Source organism: Tachysurus vachellii, chromosome 1 (assembly GCF_030014155.1).
Source record: "Tachysurus vachellii isolate PV-2020 chromosome 1, HZAU_Pvac_v1, whole genome shotgun sequence".
NCBI classification, from domain to species: domain Eukaryota; kingdom Metazoa; phylum Chordata; class Actinopteri; order Siluriformes; family Bagridae; genus Tachysurus; species Tachysurus vachellii.
In genome coordinates this window covers 489275-509274 of record NC_083460.1, presented here as the reverse complement: position 1 = coordinate 509274, position 20000 = coordinate 489275, and the positions used below count along the sequence as shown (strand labels likewise).

The window sequence follows — 20000 nt, the reverse complement described above, 5'->3', positions numbered from 1 at the left end:
ACATTTTCCAGCAGTAAAAATAGTTGGAATTCGGATGACATTGTTAATAGGCTGGCGAATCTTATTAACACCAGATGTGATGCTCTGGAAGAGATGGCGAAGTCGACATGTGCAGAAATCAAGGTTCTTAAAGAGAAAATGGGTGGTATGGAGAGACGTATAGAGAAAAGTGAACAGTCTACCTTGACCTGCATGAATCGCGTTTCTGATTTGGAGCGTTATGGCAGACGATGGAACCTGAAACTTTACGGGATCCCGGAGGTGACGGAGGAGAATGTTCTCGATGAAGTGATCCGCATCTGCCAAGAAGTGTTACAGCAGGAAAGGGAAAAGTTGCCTGATGTAATTGATGTCGCGCGTCGGCTGGGCACTAAATGCCCGAATGAGTCAAGACCACTGCAAAAAACAATCCATTCCTTCAAAGCCATCACTTGCGCTTCACTGAAGATTTGTCAAAAGTGGATAGAGAACCACTGATTAAAAAGGCACGAGAGGAAGGCAAGTCGGCTTACTTTGTTGGAGGCCGAGCGTTCGTTGAAGGCTGCTTACGTAAAGACTTCTGGTTCAGTCGCACAAGCCTTGAAAATATGCTGCATCGTGTGTGTGGTTTTTGTTTGTTTTTTTTTTTATTGTGCAAACAGACAATTACAATATTTACAGAAGAGAAATTAGATGCAAAATACAAATACAAAGACCAACAAAACAAAACGTGTGTGTGTGTGTGTGCGTGTGTGTGTAACTGTAAGTGTAACTGGGTGTGGGAGTGGAGATATATAAGTGAAGGAGCATGTAGGGAAGTACAACAGAGATAAAATATATATGTATATATATAAATCAAAGAGGCAACTATATATATATTAATTTAAATAATAATAATTATAATGCCAATAATAATGATGAAGATAATAATAATAGTATCAAAACAAAACAAAACAAAACAAAACAAAAAAAAACATAAAATAAATTTAACAAGAGGGAAAAAAAAAGGGGAATGAGGAAGGTGACAATATCAACAGTAATAGCAATAATAATAATAATAATAATAAGAAGAAGAAGAAGAAGAAGAAGAAGAAGAAGAAGAAGAAATAGTAATATAGTATTAGCAGTAGTAGTAATGATAAACATATTTACAAATATACTCATTTCATCCGGAATGAGGGGAAGGTTAAAGGATCAGGAAGAGGACAAATAAAAATAGTAGTAATAATAGCAATAATAATGCTAATACAGCCATTAATAGTAATGGTAATAGTAGTAGTTATAATAGGAATGATGATGATAATAATAATAATAATAATAATAATAATAATAAGAAGAAGAAGAAGAAGAAGAATATTAATAATGGTAATATTGATACAGCTATTAATAATAAGGTATTATAAAGATGCCTCTGATACCCCTCATGGCCATGGCATAGTATAGACCCCCGCCAGCGTCATATTGCAACAGGCTATCAAGGTGATGTGCTGCGAGGTCCAGGGTTCCAAAATCCATCCCCATCCCCAGCCGTCCCACACATGCCCCGCTTACCCTGTTTTTTTTTGTGTGTTTTTTTTTTTAATAAATATGGCTGCTTTCATTGTTATATTTCATGATATGTTTATGTCAAAAGCATGGCGTGTAGCATGAAAACCAGCCCAGTGCAAAGCCCAGGCCACCACGCCCACGTCACACTTACCCTATGTGTGTGCTTTTACATATATATATATATATATATATATATATATATATATATATATATATATATATATATATATATATATATATATATATATGTATATTATATATTTATTATGCTCCAAATGAATGTGTGCACACCTCATCTAATATGTGATGCATTAAAACAGTGAGACAAGTGCTGGGCCAGCCGGAGACAGAGAGAGAGAGAGAGAGAGAGATTTAAATATAATCTTATAAGTATTTTATTTATATTTGATATTAGTCTGTGTAGCTGCCTCTTCCTGACCCCCCTCCTCCCAATCATGTGGGATTATTGATGGGATTATTGATAGTGTATCATTGAGGATGGCTTCAGACAAAGAAGGTCAGTGGATTCCTGACTGTTGGAAGTTAAAGAGAGATGACCAAGAAGGGTGTAATTCTGATGTATTATGAGTGGAGGTAGACAAGGTTTCCATGGAGATGTACTCTATTAGTACATTTTTCCAAGTTGTAATGTGTATGATGTTCCTTCATTTCCAGGTCATGAGGATAGTTTTCTTGGCGATAGTTAGAGCCACTAGGAGTAATTGACTGTTTGTACTGTTTAAATTGATGATGGATACGTCACCTAATATACAGAGGGAGGGAGACAGCGGGATGTGACACCCCATAAGGTTGGATAGTGAGTCAGAAACGTTTTCCCAGAATTTCTGAGGTGCAAAGCCAAATAGCATGTAAATAGGTGTCTGGGGTGTTTTGTGTGCAGTGTGAGCATGTTTCAGATGTAAACCCATTTTAAATCATTTCTGTCCAGTTAGGTGAAATCTATGAAGTACTTTATACTGTATAAGTGGTAAGTTGGCATTTTTTGTCATGAAGTAGATATTTTTGCAGATTTGTGTCCAGAAAGCGGCATTGGGAGCAATGGATAAGTCTGATTCCCATTTAGCATTGGGTCGGCTTAATGTGTTGTCTGATTTTTTGGGGAGGTTATATTAATTAGTTCTGATATTGGAGGCGAAAGGTCTAGATTAATTGTCTGAGTGTCGATTTTTGATTGAATAGATGATTTGATTTGTAAATATTCCAAAAAAGAATTACTCCCAATGTTGTATTTCTGGACCAAGAGGGAAAATGGTGGCAAGTTGTTATTAAGGAGGATGTGTTGAAGTTGTGTGATGCCCTTATCTACCCATGTGCGTAGGTTGAGTGGCTTCTTATTAACTATAAAATCTGGGTTATTCCAGATCGGGGTTATTTAGATCAGTGTTACTCATTGCGCTGCTCGCGAGCCTCCTGCGGCTCACCAAGCTTTAATATGCGGCTCTCATGGCAGTAAATAATAAGATGATATGATCATGTGGTTAAAATTTATTTTTCATTTAAATAAAATTAAAAACAATCAGGGAAGCATAGAAAAACGAATGTGCTCTATTACAAATAATAATATATATTTATATATATTATTTGACTCGTCACTGACTCACTGCGTTCTGTGCAATAGCCAGTTTTTGGCGGCCTTCTATGTCCTTCTTTGTAAGCACCTACACTTGTGTGTCAACATTGTCAACCATGAACACTATAAAGAGGAAACACAGAAACCACCTCACCAACGAACATCTCGCATGCCTCACAAGGATCGCAACAACCAGTTACAAATACAACATGAGAAAAGTCAAAGAAATGCATGCGTGCTTCCGCTCATCTCAGCATTAAGGTAATCCTGCTTATTATCATTAAGAGAAATCATCTTGTCTCAGTTACCAATTTGACAGGTGCATAATAAAGAATGATTTTTAAGTAATTATTGTATTGCAATATTATACATTGTATTTAAGCAGATAAGCTATTTAAGACTGAATAACTTGGCATACTTTGCAGTGAAAGTGGCTCTCCTATTGACTTTTTGTTGAAATTTCCACCAGGCTGTCAAGAGCTGTGGCTATTGTTGGTGATTTAAAACAGTGATGCTTTTTGATTGTCTGACTATAGAAATGTCATTCTGAAATGTTCATCTCTTTCCAAATTGACTGTTCAACATCTAGCCATGTGCTTTCTGATGGGTTAGGATGAATCCATTTGTATATGTTTTGGAGATGATTGGCCAAAAAGTAGTGGTAGAAATGTGGTGCTTCCAGTCCTCCTTGTGTTTTTGGTTTCTGTGGTGTAGTCAATTTCATTCTTGGAGTCTTATTTTTCCAATAGAATTTAAAGGTAGATATTTTACTGACTCCTTTGTCAGATCATAAAGCCATTTTTATTAATGTTAAACTCCATGTGAAAAACAATAACGTTACATCTTCCTCTTATTGGAAACTCAATAACTCTCTTCTACTTCATGATGAAGTTCAAAAGAAGATTAAAAATTTGATTACTAGTTTTTGGATTAAAGCTAAAGCGGAGAATGCCTTTAGTACAAATTGGGAAATTTTAAAATATGAAATTGGGAAATATGTAAGAAAGTTTGGTTCTTTGATGGCCACAAAAAAAAGAGAAGAAGAATCAAGAATAATAACAAGAATAACAGAGTTATCTCAGAAACATCCAAATCTGATTTTAGAGGACGAGAAAGTAGAAATGACGGTGTTGATGACTGAATTAGACGAATTGTATAAGAGAAAGGTGAAAGGTGCCTTTATACGTTCAAGAAGAAAATGGATCGAAGAAGGGGAACAAAACTCCCATTACTTTTTCAATTTAGAGAGGAGAAATTTTGTGAATAACACCATATCTAAATGAAACATTAATGGGATTATTATCGATGATCATGTAATGATCTCCAAGTATTGTAGTGACTTTTCTAAAAAATGATATACTTCTAATTACTCACAGGTGACAGCTGAAGCCTTTCTGAACTCATTACAAATTAAGTCTATTGATGAAGATCAAAGAGAATTGTGTGACAAGCCTATTGCACTCAGTGAGTTAACGGATGCAGTTACTCACCTTAAAAATTCAAAGTCACCAGGCACCGACGGACTGACATCAGAGTTTTATAAACAGTTTTCAGAAGATTTAGCACCATTTCTTTTAGAGGTTTTTGTTGAAAGCATTAAGAAACAATGTCTTCCACCCACTTTAACACTGGGGTTAATTACACTGGTTCCCAAACCGAAAAAAGATCAATATTTTATTGACAATTGGCGTCCTATTTGTTTATTAAACAATGATTATAAATGATTATAATTTTAGCCAGAAGATTCAAATCAGTATTGAATTCTAGAATTGACGAATCACAATCGGGTTTTATGAAACACAAAAAACAATGCAAGGAGATTGACAAAATGTTGTATAACTTTGTTTGGAAAAACAAAACACATTATATAAAGAAAACTGTTATTATGAATGCTTATGAAAAGGGTGGCCTAAATTTTGTGTATTTTGCAACATTAAATAATACATTTAAAGTTAATTGGCTTAGACAGATAATCAGAAATCACAACTCCATTTGAAATTTTATTCTCTCACATATTTTTTCCAACTTGGGTGGCATTCAGTTTTTCCTTAGTTGCAATTATGATATTAACAAAATACCAGTAAAACTAGCTGAGTTTCATCGCCAGGCTTTTCTTTCATGGTCATTGATCTACAAGCACAATTTCTCACCGCATAGGTATTATATCTGGAATAATAAGGACATTGTGTATAAATGTAAATCTCTTTTTCTTGAGTATTGGTTTAAGAATGGTATAATTCTGGTAGATCAGTTGTTTAATTCAAATGGTTTTCTTTTCACTTTTGGTGAGTTTTTGTCTTTTTACAAAATCCCTGTGACACCAAAGGATTATGCTAAAGTTTTTGATGCCATATCTCCTAAAGTTTGTACTTTATTTAAATATTCAACAAGAATAAATACTCAGCTTTGGTTCCTACCTAATATTGTTAATACCTGTGTAAGTAGGATATGTTTGTCCTTTAACTCCCACAATAGATGTATAAGAACTTTATTTCAAAGAGATATTGTATCTTTGCCTTATGTTCATTCTTTCTGGAACCAGTTTACAGATGATATTGTTTGGAAAAAGGTTTAACTACATCCAAATCAGTATTTAATCACAAATAAAATAAAGGAAGTCTCATTTAAACGAATTCATAAGATCTACACAACAAAACATTTTCTTGTGAAAATTAAAAGCGATATAGACACAAATTGTACATTTTGTAATAACAGCTTAGAAACTGTGGTTCACTTGTTTTGGTACTGAACACTTGTAAAACCTTTTTGGGAAAATGTTTGTGATTTTATTGTTAAGAATATTGATGTTAATTTTACTTTATTTTGGATAAATGTGCTTTTTGGTGTTTTGAAGACTCAGAGAGACAACTATACTATTAATAGTATTTACATAATAAATCTGATCCTTTTATTAGCTAAATTTCACATTCACAAATGTAAATCTTCTGGAAAAAAATCCCTGTTTCATGTCATTTAAAAAAGAAATGGAACTTTATGTTGATTCTATAAGACTGTCTCTAAAGCAAAAGGCACTGAAAACTTTGAAAATCTGTACAATAGTTAATATTTTGTTGTAAATTCCCCCAGCATACTTTGTATCTGTTATTGTCAAGTTTGTTAATTGATATCTGTTGTTAATTCAATATATTAAAAAAAAAAAAAAAAAAATCAAGGTCTTTCGCTCCCCCTCCCTCTCTGCCGTGCGCGCGCTAGAGGTTTTGGAGCACAGTCTCTGTCGCGCATGCGCGCTCTTGCTCGCTCGCTCTTGCGGGAGATTGTAACTAATTTGCGGGCATCAGGGAGCCGCTATCAATATGCGGGACACTTGGGACGTCTGACTTATACTTCTGCTCTACTGCAGAGATTTACTGAACTTTCTCTGGATCAAACTGAGAGAAAAAATGACGAATAATTTTCACTCTTTAAACAAGTTATTTATTTTATTTTCTGTATCAAAACTTTCACAAAAAGTCAGTAAAGCTTTATAGATTTTGAGAGCAATCTGTATGGCAGCTCTGATGGTCAGTCCTGTAATAAAGTAAAGAATTTAGCCTGTTTTACTGTGTGTGTGTGTGTGTGTGTGTGTGTGTGTGTGTGTGTGTGTGTGAGTGAGTGTATGTGTAAGTGTGTGTGAGTCTGTGCGAGTGTGTGTGTAAGTGTGTGTGTGAGTGTTTAAGTGCGTGTGAGTGATTGTCTTAGTGTGTGTGTGTGAGTGTGTGTGAGTCTGAGTGAGTGTGAGTGTTTAAGTGTGTGTGAGTGTCTTAGTGTGTGTGTGTGTGTGTGTGTCTGTGTGTGTCAGTGTGATTGTCTTAGTGTGTGTGTGTGTGTCTTAGTGTGAGTGTGAGTGTGTGTGTCTTAGTGTGTGAGTGTGTGTGTTTGAGTGTGTCTTAGTGTGTGTGTGAGTGTGTAAGAGTTTTAGTGTGTGTGTGAGTAAGTGTGTGAGTGTCTTAGTGTGTGAGTGTGTACAGTAAGAGTCTTAGTGTGTAAGTGTGTGAGTGTGTACAGTAAGTGTGTGTGTGTGTAAGTGAGTTTGTAAGAGTCTTAGTGTGTAAGTGTGTTGCTTTGTTATCATGAGTTCACACAAAGATATATAAGTTATAAAACACAAACACATAAATTCTATAAATATGTAGTGTATATAAAGCTGAAACACACGACACAGTGCAGCTCTGCTTAAGGCCACAATACACACAGCACCAGATATTCTTATAATAAGTGAAATATTTACAGTTATGACAATAAAATTTAGACACTTATACATATTTTTCTTGTCACAGTTTTATATCATTAGTCTGTAACTCAAACAACTGACAAATGTTTGTGTGTCATTGTGTTAAAGATCCCACCTGACAGAACAATAAGGGTTTATCTACAGGAAATGAAGATAATGAATAAAATAAAAGAATTACACAGTCATGGTTTTTGATATTTATATTAAAATGTTCTGAATATTCATATACTGTATAGATTATATGTCTAATTATTTATGATGTTTATCTGTACATATACTGCACTTCTGGTTAGAGTCTAACTGTATTTTATTACCTTGTATTAGTGATAATTTGGTCAGACGAGACGATGACGAGACTGCACCACTGTCCAAAAACGCTGACTAAGACTAAATTAACATTATTGTTGACGAAAATGTTTTGTATAAAATAAAAACGAAGATAAAATCTCTTCATTTTCGTCTACAATTGTCTCTGCTTTTTCATCAGCTGTTACGCCTTTAAAATATTCAGCACGAGTTCGCGGCTTCGCTGTTGCTCAAGTTACAGGTCCGTAAATCGGATCCCGCTTATTATATTGTTACCTACCAAATAAATCGATAATTTAACACAAAATGATGATTTAAAAAGAAGTTTATTGATTTAAAAACAATTGTATTGTTTCCGCTAAAGAAAATAGTGCGCTCCGTCTCTATGGTTAGAATCCTGTGTGTCCATGGCAACGCTCTGTTTTTCATGGCATCGGTGTGTTATAGTCCGTCTGTTATCAAGAAATAAAATAGTGTGTGTGTAGAAACAATTCGTCCACACGCCGCTCAAATAACTAACTAAATAAATAAATAAATAAATAATCCTGAGCACAAGTCCACCGTCTAGTCAGGCTTAATAAAGCAGTATGAATAAAGTAAATGTGATGTGGTCAAGTTCGAGTGTCTGCACTGTTTAAACGTGTTCTCAACTTCTCACTGATACTTTTGTGATTCTGAGTTTTGACAAGTTTTATAGCCTTGATATTGTTTCTTATTCAAAAGTGGTGACAGAAAAAACTCTTTACCCCCCAACCTGAAACCTCTTCCCACCCCCCTGTCACAATCACATCATAATCAATAATTAGGCTTTAAAGCAAATGTATATGTAAGGAATCAAGTTTAACAATTACATGTAATATTACTCCAAATATCATCAATAATGCTGTGTGCAATACATATGTATGTGTGTGTGTATATGTATATATATATACATATACACACACACACCTACAGTTTTGATCTTAGGCTTTTCATTAAGTTATTTATTTCCACTATAACACTTGTGTTCCTGATATTAATGCATTTGTATTTATTCTTACAATAGATTCCAGATGTGGTCAAGCTACAATTTTTTGACTAAAACTAGACTAAAATGAAAAGACTTTTAGTCGACTAAAACTTGACTAAGATACCTTGAGTTTTCTTTTGACTAAAACTAGACTAAAATGAAAAGACTTTTAGTCGACTAAAACTTGACTAAGATACCTTGAGTTTTCTTTTGACTAAAACTAGACTAAAATGACGAGACTTTTAGTCGACTAAAACTAAGACTAACAAAAAAGTTATGTGAATGACTAAATATGACTAAAACTAACAAGGACATTTGTCACAAGACAGACTAAATTAAAAATAGGTGACGAAATTAACACTACCTTGTATTCATGTGCAATGACAATAAAGTTTAATCTAATCTATTTGTGTTTTTCCCCAAATGTAAAATAGCACGGAGGCAAAAGTTATTTTATTTTTAAGTAGAGTATATGATTAGTGTCTCAGTCTAATGAACGTATCAGTGCTGTTCTCTAACGTGTGAAATTAAGTTGTTGAATTTCTGTGCACAGTTCTGTGTTTTACCCAAATCGTCACTTTTCACACTAAAGTTTCCTCGTATTCTTCACTAATGTGATCGTTGCCGGACACGTGGAGATTAATGGTACACGGGTTGGTGCTGGTTCCTGTACTGATCACTGCTACTGAGGGACGTCTGCTTGACCAGGGGCTTTCACGCTGCTCCCCACTTGCACCGGGCTCATGGGTCACACACTCATAACAGCACTTAGGGATTAAATGTGGGATTTCTGTGCTGAATTCCTCACACTGTAGACCGTAAATGACTGGACTGAGAACCTGTGACATGCTGAATAACAGGAAAGTGACGATTTCTCCAGCGATCTCCATGTGAATGCCGGAGATGACGGTGTAAGTGGGTACGAGGTACAGGATGATCTGCAGCATATGGATGAGGATGGTTCGACGTGCTCTTCTGTTAGACCAAGAGAAATGACCTAATTGGTGACCCTCCAGACAGATGAGGAAGTAACTGCTGAAGATAAGTATCACCATGATGTTGAGAAACAGCAGCACACTGATAATGTACCCTGTTCCCTCCAGAGCTGTGGGGCACTTTTCGTCTGGGGAGATCACATAGTGCCATGACTTCTGTACAAACGCTAACGCCGTATAAACCAGTGGGTTTATCAGAGCCATGAACCATGCTAATATTATCAACAAGTGGTAGTAGTTGTTCACCAGTGGTTCGAATTGCAGCGGGCAGCACACAGCAAAACACATGCACATGCCCATGAGGGTGAGGGTGAAGGTGATGCCACCCCCAAACACCACCTGGAGGTCAGACAGGACCCAGCAGGTAAGGCGTGTGATGGGGAGATGCAGGGAGCGAATGCCGTGTATCACACTGCCCACAGCGTTGAAGACTGTGAGACAGATACAGTGCTGCAGGAGCAGATGATAGCGAACTTTATGGCGCAGATACCGGGAGCCACGTATCGTCACCAAGATCACATACGTCAACACACCTACAACCAATAACACCACAGCGTGGACACATGCCTTCACCACGTCCAGGAGATTGTTGTTCATTATGACTGAAAGTAAACAAATAAATCAATTAATCATATACCTAATTAATTAATCAATCAATTAATCAATCAATTAATGAGTCAACAAATAAATCAGTCATCTAACTCTTCAGTTTATAAATAAACCAAAGACTCAACTGATCAGTCAGTTATCAATTAATCAAAATATCCTATTACTAATAATTTTGAATACAAAATCAATCAGCAGAACAGGGTCGTTAATGTACAATATAATTAATGTACAGTATAATTAATGTACAATATAATTAATGTACAGTATAATTAATGTACAATATAATTAATGTACAATATAATTAATGTACAATATAATTAATGTACAGTATAATTACTGAAGACTATAATTAATGTACAATATAATTAATGTACAGTATAATTACTGAAGACTATAATTAATGTACAATATAATTAATGTACAATATAATTAATGTACAGTATAATTACTGAAGACTATAATTAATGTACAATATAATTAATGTACAGTATAATTAATGTACAGTATAAATAATGTACAGTGCATTAATTATGTTTTTTGAACCCAGGAATTTAATCATTCATTTCTCCAGAGTTTAGAATTTGTTAATATTATTTTACTGTAGTTTATTCTGGTGTTTGTGGCAATACACACACACACAAACACACACACACACACACTCATTTACACAGACACAATTTTGCATTTGTGAAAAACAAGGGAATTAAAGCAATTTTATCTTAAATTACACTGTTAATATTTAGAACTTAAATATTAGAGAGAGAGAGAGAGAGAGAGAGAGAGAGAGAGAGAGAGAGAGAGAACATCTTGGCTTGAACTATTTAGTGATTATAATTCATCTAAATGTTAACGGCTATAGATTGAGCAGTAAAAGCTCCTGACAGCTAGATTTCTCTGTTTAAACTTAAACAAATCAAGATGAAAAAACAGATTAAATATAAACAGTGACCTGATTATAACATTTCAAACAAAGTGATGAAGATTTGTTTCTTACCTGTTTAAAGTTGAAAATATCTGTCCGTAGAATTCGGAGCTCTGACCAAATCTTCTACTCTCCTGTACTGAGACACCCCCCCCCCATTCCCCTCTCTCTTATACCCCCCCCCCCCCCATCCCTCTCTCTTATTCTCTCCTCCCCTCTCAGGCTATTTATTTGGAGGAGAAAGAAAAAAAGATTTTTTCATGAGCATGTTGAACAGCCTTACTCACCCAGTACTCTAAAACATTATATGTATTCAGTTCCCTTTTTTATCTTGGACACTTAATAAGAAACCTGTTGGTTTCTTTCGCCCTTAAAGCACTTGTGATGGATCAAAAAGACATTTGGCAATCAGTTAAATTAAATTTGATCTGTATCACACTTTTATTTTTAATTGTTTTTTTTTTTCACGACATCCAATTACTAAGTGACAGTGACGTGACATACGGCTAAGTGCGGTGACCCATACTCAGAATTCGTTCTCTGCGTTTAACCCATCCAAAGTGCACACACACACCGTGAACACACACACAGCAGTGAACACACACACCGTGAACACACACACAGCAGTGAACACACACACACCGTGAACACACACAGCAGTGAACACACACACACCGTGAACACACACCCGCAGCAGTGGGCAGCCATTTATGCTGCGGCGCGGAGCATTTGGGGGGTTCGGTGCCTTGCTCAAGGGCACCTCAGTCGTGGTATTCCGGCCCGAGACTCGAACCCACAACCTTAGGGTTAGGAGTCAAACTCTCTAACCATTAGACCACGACTTCCCCCGACTTATTAGTGATGAAGAGTGTGTTATATTTACATTTACAACATTTAGCAGACGCCCTTATCCAGAGCGACTTACATTATCTCATATTTATTCGACTGAGCAATTGAGGGTTAAGGGCCTTGTTCATTTGTTTTGCACTTCCCGGCCACCGTAAAAAATGATTAGAAATGACATGGAAATGGTTCATGGACACAGTAAAGGGTTTCATGTCAGTTTATATTTGTACTGTATTTCTACTGCATTGTGTTTCTCATTAGACAGATGACTGACAGTCGACAGTAGCCATAGTTACACACACAACTTCCTGTTACGACTTACATTCAGTCTCTTTTAACTCTTTACTCCTGTTATGGGGGACGATTTATTTAATTATTTGTATGTGAAAGCTTTTGCACTGAAGTGTACAGTTAAAGTGTGTAGTTCTACAGTAGAGCTGTAATTAATGTGATATAAAATTACTCAAAAACTGATGAAACATTTTTTATTTAGAATTTCACAGGAAATGTGTTACAACAAAATAAGAGTAAAATAAAACTGATGGGTTTTAATTTTATGGCATGATTTCAGTACATGTAATAAACTAATAAAGCAAAAACTGGACAATGAATAATAACACATAAGATAATAAATATTGTCCAATGTTTAGTAAACAGGATTTAATTTAATGATCTAATCTATTATTTTAACAACAAATCTAAACTGTACAATATTTCTTTACTTAGTGTAAAATGATATAAACCTTTAGAAGTCTTTATTTTTGTCACATCTACAGCACAGAATCAGCCATGATACAGAGACCCTTGAGCAGACAGTTAAGGGCCTCACTCAGGGGCCCAACAGTGGCAGCTTGGCAGTGCTGAGGCTTCAACCCTGATCTTCAGATCAACAACGCAGAGCCTGAAGCACTTGAGTCACAACTGGGCCCAATATAAAGTGTGTACAACTTTTCCAGTGTAAAGTGTTTAGCAGTCAGATGGTTTAGTGTCATGTATGAATTTGTCTCATGTTCCTGGTGCTGCTGCTCAGACATGTTACTGATCAGATGTGTTAAAGACATACATTTATTTAAAGCGTGTGAGTTTATTTCCTGCTCTGCGGCGGCGGATCTGCTTTTGGAGCTGGAGTTTGTTGGTGAAAAACACACACCTCCATCCCACGTCTCGGGCCAAATCCTCCATCCCAGGACTCACCGTGTCACAGTGAAGGCGTACGGTCTGCTCCCAAAACTGCTCCGAGCTACAGAGCTAGCACACACACACACACACACACACACACACACACACTATATATATATATAAAATGATGACATTTTGTGTTGATGTTATAATGAAAATGATATGATGATATTACACTTTACACCTCAGTGCTCCACATTCAACAGTATCCAAAGCATGTAAACATTGAGATGTGTGTTTATATAGCATCATCATCATCATCATCATCACTATAGACCAGCACAGACATAAAGGTAGCAGCAATGAGCCTCTTTTAACCTCAAAGGAAAGTCAGGATCTGATTCTAAAATAAAAACCCAGTTTCTTTTTCTGTATTGTTATCAGTTACTGAACATGAGGCACAAAGGAGAGAGTCATCAATTAAAATCAGAAGTAAACCATAAATAAAGTAAACAATGTTCCAGACCTTAAACCTGTACATTTTCAGGTGAGCATGTGTGTGAACCAAAGCAGAAAAGAATTTCCAGATGTTTTGTGGTCAGAAAAATATAATATAGATAATTAGATTCTTTTTTTCAACTCAAAATGTCACAAATCATGAACGAACTCTCATTCTGAGAAATGTTCCAGATCACACTTCTGAGTGTGTAGTGAAGACACAGTGGTCAGTGATGTCACTCACAGAAACAGGTGAGTATTTGTGTGGAATATTTGTTAAGGTGATTTGTCTGGACATGTTGTGTTTGACATGTTTCAGATGATGGCGACGTGGCATTAGCACGTTTGACGTGGACACCAGAGACAGCAGTGTTCATGTATACAACCGCCAGAAACTAATAAAATACAGAAATCGTGCAACAACCGACCTGCATGATGATGTTCTGGAAAGGCTTCGTGACCTCAGCTTGCTGTTCCAGACGCCGCCATTCAGCTAGACGGGCTCACCTCGTTTTGTGCCAACAGAAATACAGCTCTGTGCGGTAAGACTAGCAGTGGTGGTGTGTGTGTTTACATCAACAAGGAATGGTGTAAGAACTCTGTGCTTGTTCCTAGTCACTGCTCATCACTAGTAGAGTTTGTGACTGTTAGATGCAGGCCATTTTATTTACCACGGGAATTCACAACAGTTTTCATTGTCGGAGTTTACATTACTGGACATCTTCAGGGAGGCTGCAACCAACGGCGAGTCCGTCAACTTGGAGGAGGACACGGCATCAGTGACCAGCTACATCGGCGTGCGCATTGATGACGTGACGTCTCCAAGACCATCACCACACGCTCCAACCAGAAGCTGTGGATGACTGCTAACGTGCGTGTGCTGCTGAGGACTAGAGACCTAGCCTTCAGAACAGGGGACAGGGCGGCCCTAAGAACAGCAAGGGCCAAACTGTCCCGAGCCATAGGAGAGGCAAAGCGCGCACACGCCCAGACAATCCACAGCCACTTCCAGGACAGCGGAGACACCCGGCACATGTGGCAGGACATACAGGTGATCATGAACTACAAGACAGCTTCACCTGCTTGTGATAGCGACGCCTCCCTCTCAGATGCGCTGAATGACTTCTACGCTCGGTTTGAGGTGCAGAACAATGTAATGGCAAAGAAGACCATCCCTCCCCCCGACGACCAGGTACTCTGTCTATCCACGGCCGAAGTCTGTGCAGAGTTAACCCATGGAAGGCTGATGGACCAGACAACATTCCTGGCAGGTGCTCAGGAAATGCTCAGAACAGCTAGTGGATGTCTTTACTGACATCTTCAACATTTCCCTGAGCAGCACCGTTGTTCCTACGTGCCTCAAGACAACCACCATTGTCCCTGTCCCAAAGAAGTCTACAGTGTCCTCAATGACTATCGTCCCGTCGCACTCACACCCATCGTGATGAAGTGCTTCGAGAAGCTCGTCATGAGGCACATCAAGACCCAGTTACCACCCTCACCAGCCCCCCTACAGTTCGTGTATCGTCCAAACCGCTCCACAGCCCTTCATTTAGCCCTCACCCACCTGGACAATAAAGACACTTACATATGAATGCTGTACATAGACTTTAGTTCAGCATTCAACACAATCATCCCTCAGCACCTGATTGGGAAGCTGAGCCTGCTGGGACTGAACACCTCCCTCTGCAACTGGATCCTGGACTTCCTGACTGAGGAGCCCTCAGCCCCACTGATCACCTTTAGGATGAACTGGAAGTCATTATCATCAGTGTTTGAGCTCACTAATGCTCTAGTAGCTGAATGGATCATTTGTATAGATGTGATCAGATCTTTACTGAAATGTTGCATGTTGCTGAAATTGCGTTTCTGTGTCACGTGTGTGTAGATAATGAACAGCGGTCTGTACATTTAGGTGTCAGCTGAGCTCCTGAGAAACACCTCAGTATTTAAGGACTTAAGGTGTGATTATTGACAACACATTGCAATATGTTTAAGGAGTGACTGACTCACCTGTTCGAACCTGTGACAGGTTTGTGCGAGACGCGTCACATCCTCCAGCTCTAAATGTGCCATGATGTGGAGAAGTAAAGAATCTGGCAGACGCTGGAGATAATCATACTGACCCTCACACAGACACTTAGAGTACTGCAGCACATCAGGACCAAACACCATCAACACCTGACCTGCAGCACACACACACACACATATACAGTACACACACACACACACACACACACACACACACACACACACACACATACACACACATACAGTACATACACACACACACACACACACATACAGTACATACACACACACACACACACACATACAGTACATACACACACACACACACACACACACACACACATACAGTACATACACACACACACACACACATACAGTACATACACACATACACACACGCACATATACACACACACATATATATACACACACACACATACACACATACACACACACATACACACACATACACACATACATACACACACGCCCATACACACACATGCACACACACACATACACACATACACACACACACACACACACACACACACACACACACACACACACACGCGGTTCATTAAAGTGGTTTTTGGAGTGTTTTGTTATTGATGCTAGAATCCTTTCCTGTGAGAGGAATAGATGAGTATTTTAGGTTAAATGTGACTATAGTGTTAATAGTAGTGATGTTAGTGTTGTTACTCTGCAGTCGTCTGTCCTCCAGAAACTCTCCATGTGACTCTCTCACTTCTCCTGGTCTCAGGCTGCGGGAATCCGGGCGTAAAGAAACCTTCCACCATCTCCAAATCACCTGAACACAAGAGAGTCAACACTCTTCAGTACAGTTACAGTAAAATCAAGCTTTATTGCTCTTAAATCATTATATATATGAGTTTTATCTCCTCTGACACTGACACTGACACTGGAGACTCCTTCTACACTTCATACACAAAGTTTGGGTGGATTGTAAATAAACATGAAGATAAAGCTGTGATGTGACTTAAAAACAAACACAATGCAGTACTTTATACACACTACACACTTACAGGCTTTATATCATTCTAAATTCTACAGAGATGAATCCCTACTGCTGTAGTTAGCACTGTGACTCGGGGTGTGTTTGTGTGTTTGTGTCTAAACTGTGCAGAAATGTTCTTCCTCTACACTCCTCATCCTCACCTCCGTCTGATTGATGTGGAAACAGAAATAGTCTTTAATCGGTGCAGGTCCCTGAGAGCTGACCTCAAACAGCGTCTCTCCCAGCAGCCGCGCCATGTTTCACATGTCACCATGACAACCGCGTCGCCCGGGTTGCCAGGTTCACGTTTTTCACCCAACATGCTGAAGGAAAGGGAAATCTTTCAAAGGTCTATTAAGGTCTATTATTACCACTGGTTATAAAATTGTGTATTATCACTAAATATATATATATATATTTTTTTATTGTCACTATACTGAGTGCAGCAGGTCTTACAGAGCAAATCACTAATACACTCAATAACTGTGTAAAAAATAAAAAACAAATAAAACAAAAACACAACTGCAGTCGAGGTGATAGTCATAAATAATTCAGTTATTGTATGTGATGTACAGATAAGATAGAACTATACAGGTATAAATATTACACAAAATCTAAACAGGGATCATTATGTATATAATGAGAGGGTTTTAAAGTGTAACAGGATGTAAACATGTCAATAATATATAATATAAAGTGCAAAAGAATTTAAACATATACAGTAAACATATACTGAGGTATAGAGAGAACATAAGCCTGTAGGTTAAAATGCAGGATCAGATTGTTGTCATCCTTCAGTGTGTGTGTGTGTGTGTGTGGAAGCTGTTCTTAAGTCTATTGGTTTGTATTATCAAATTTTTATTTTCTTTATGAAATATATGAAGAAACATTTGTGAGAAATTTTTGTGCTGTTTTTCCGTCACATCTTGGGGCCTAAACGTCGTCTCTGTTGGATTCAGCTGATGTTTTATACAACTTATATCTCACATCACCTTTAAGATCATACAGTGATGTGTTTAAACTCATGCTCAGTAAACACAAGCTACTAAAACACTTTTAATAAACAAAAGTCCAGAAGATGTGGAACAGTAGTTAAAAATCTTTAATATAATAATTATACATATATTTATATTTATATACACACACTTTCCCAGAGGAAGATCTCACACAGGAAGCTCCTGCAGATCCAAACTCTTTACTTCTGTCTCTATTTGTGCTCCATCCTTTTCTTTTTCTCTCCCTCTGCTTTGTGCTGAGTTTCTTTTCATTCTAAACCTCCTCCTTCTGCTCCAGTCAGTGGATTAAACACCTATCAGAGTGTTGGCTTCAGCCAAAGATAAAATCCACACTGTCCTTTTACCATTAGAGCTACAAGGCTTTGTGTTTACTTACCTTTTAATATTTTAGTATTTATATTAAATCAAATCAAATAAAAAAAATGTACAAGCTCCGCCTTTAGACTTTAGGCCACACCCTCTAGCTGAATCTGAAAAGACCAACACTTGTAAAAGCGACCGGAGGAACAGAGGAACATCGTGGACGTTTTCATTTCTGGCCGAACTGCTGCTTCAAATCAGCTTCTCAACATTTTCTTTTAAATCATAAAGAACGCTTCTTTATAAACTTAACAAACAGCAATAAGCACTGAACTGCTAGGCCTAAGACACTGTTATTATTAATTACTGAGTGAAAGCCATAAATAGGATGGACTGTGGATGTGGAGCGTTACAGGAGCTGAGCGAGGATTTGGAGGAAGACACTGAGCTCGACCTGCACTCAACGTGGGCTGAACACAGCGAGGAACACTGAACACGCCGCTTTCTCCAGATGTGTCTGTAAATATAAAGTGTGTGTGTGTGTTTACAGGAACGGATTAGTAGATGATCCACTGGTGGAATATGGACTTGCTGGACCTCCACCCTGAGAGAGAGCGAGCGAGAGAGAGCGAGCGAGAGAGAGAGAGAGAGAGACAGACAGAGAGAGGGAGAGAGAGAGAGAGAGAGAGAGAGAGAGACAGAGAGAGGGGGAGAGAGAGAGAGAGAGAGAGAGAGACAGACAGAGAGAGGGAGAGAGAGAGACAGAGAGAGGGGGAGAGAGAGAGAGAGAGAGAGAGAGAAGCAAGTATTTTTATCATTTACTTTTTATACACACAGATCACCCTGTATTCCATCTGTTACTCAAAGTGCACAAAGTATTGGCACCCCCTCATACCTGTTCATCAGTAGAAACAGCACACTAAGGGAACAAATACGAAGTGAATTAGATAACATGAACATTTCTTGTGTGATGTGTAGGAAAAAATGCACAAAAAAAAAAAAAAAAAAAAAAATTTATTTTTAACAAGCTATTGGATGTGGGGCTCAAAACAGACAAGAAAAATATAAAAATATAAAAATTCTGGTGTGTACTCAGGGAAATGTGTCGAGATGAAGCTCTCAACTAAATAAACAGATAAACACATTTTTTACATAAAATTCCAGTAAATAATTTAAATAAAAAATATGTAAAAAGGTAAAAACTTAAATAATAATTAAATAAAACTTCATAAAAATCTTATTATTTAATGAATTAATCACAATAAAGTAATTAATATAAATAAACGCTAAAACAAACAGAAGTTCATCGCCTCCAAACATGTATTAATGAATCTGATTTAAAATATTCACATTCTGATTTATTTAAAAAAAAATCCCCCACAAAAAATAAAGTATCACAACTATTCCAAATAATGCTGCTGTGGCTTTATCTGTTGCCATGGTGACTGTATTGGCGGAGCGATTCAGACCGGACTGAACTCACGAGTAAAATAAATGAGTGTAAGTGCTCACCATAAAGGGGTTGTTGGAGACGGCGGGCTGACCGTAACTCATCTGAGGTTTCTGAGTGTAAACAGGAAACCCACCTGAGGTGAGAGAAGAGGAGAGAGGTGGAGGAGGAGGAGGAGGAGGATAGAAGTGGAAGAGGAGGAGAGGTGGAGGAGGAGGAGAGGAGGAGAGAGGAGGAGGAGGAGGTGGAGAGGAGGAGAGAGGAGAGGAGGAGGGGAGGAGAGGTGGAGAGATGTGGAAGAGGAGGAGAGAGGCAGCAGAGGAGGAGGGGGAGGAGGAGAGGTAGAAGAGGAGGAGAGGTGGAAGAGGAGGAAGAGGAGGAGGAGGAGAGAGGTAGAAGAGGAGGAGGGGGAGGAGGAGAGGTAGAAGAGGAGAAGGGGGAGGAGGAGAGGTAGAAGAGGAGAAGGGGGAGGAGGAGGAGGAGGAGGAGGAGAGAGGTAGAAGAGGAGGAGGGGGAGGAGAGAGGTAGAAGA

General features: G+C 37.9%; 2 protein-coding genes across 3 annotated transcripts in view; both read right to left on the bottom strand.

The window, feature by feature from the left end:
* Positions 1 to 12805: 12805 nt before the first annotated feature.
* On the bottom strand, positions 12806 to 17027 carry fbxo36b (F-box protein 36b). The gene is made up of 4 exons (XM_060887314.1): positions 16864 to 17027; positions 16387 to 16495; positions 15667 to 15839; positions 12806 to 13284 (listed from the first exon to the last, which is right to left on the bottom strand). Exons 1-4 carry the CDS (start codon positions 16957 to 16959, stop codon positions 13102 to 13104), a joined length of 561 nt encoding a protein of 186 aa, XP_060743297.1. The 5' UTR covers positions 16960 to 17027; the 3' UTR covers positions 12806 to 13101.
* A 756-nt stretch (positions 17028 to 17783) lies between these two features.
* agfg1b (ArfGAP with FG repeats 1b) overlaps positions 17784 to 20000 on the bottom strand; it is an 8872-nt gene continuing 6655 nt past the window's right edge. Inside the window, exons 10-12 of one of the 2 annotated variants that reach the window (XR_009648156.1) lie at positions 19111 to 19604; positions 18914 to 18937; positions 17784 to 18622 (exon numbers count right to left, since the gene is read on the bottom strand). Coding sequence is in view for 1 of the 2 variants with exons in the window: in XM_060866994.1 (XP_060722977.1) it covers positions 18563 to 18622; positions 18914 to 18937; positions 19531 to 19604 (158 nt within the window). In the remaining variant the exon portion in view is untranslated. The remainder of the gene's footprint in view (positions 18623 to 18913; positions 18938 to 19110; positions 19605 to 20000) is intronic. The other variant, XM_060866994.1, reaches the window with a different exon arrangement.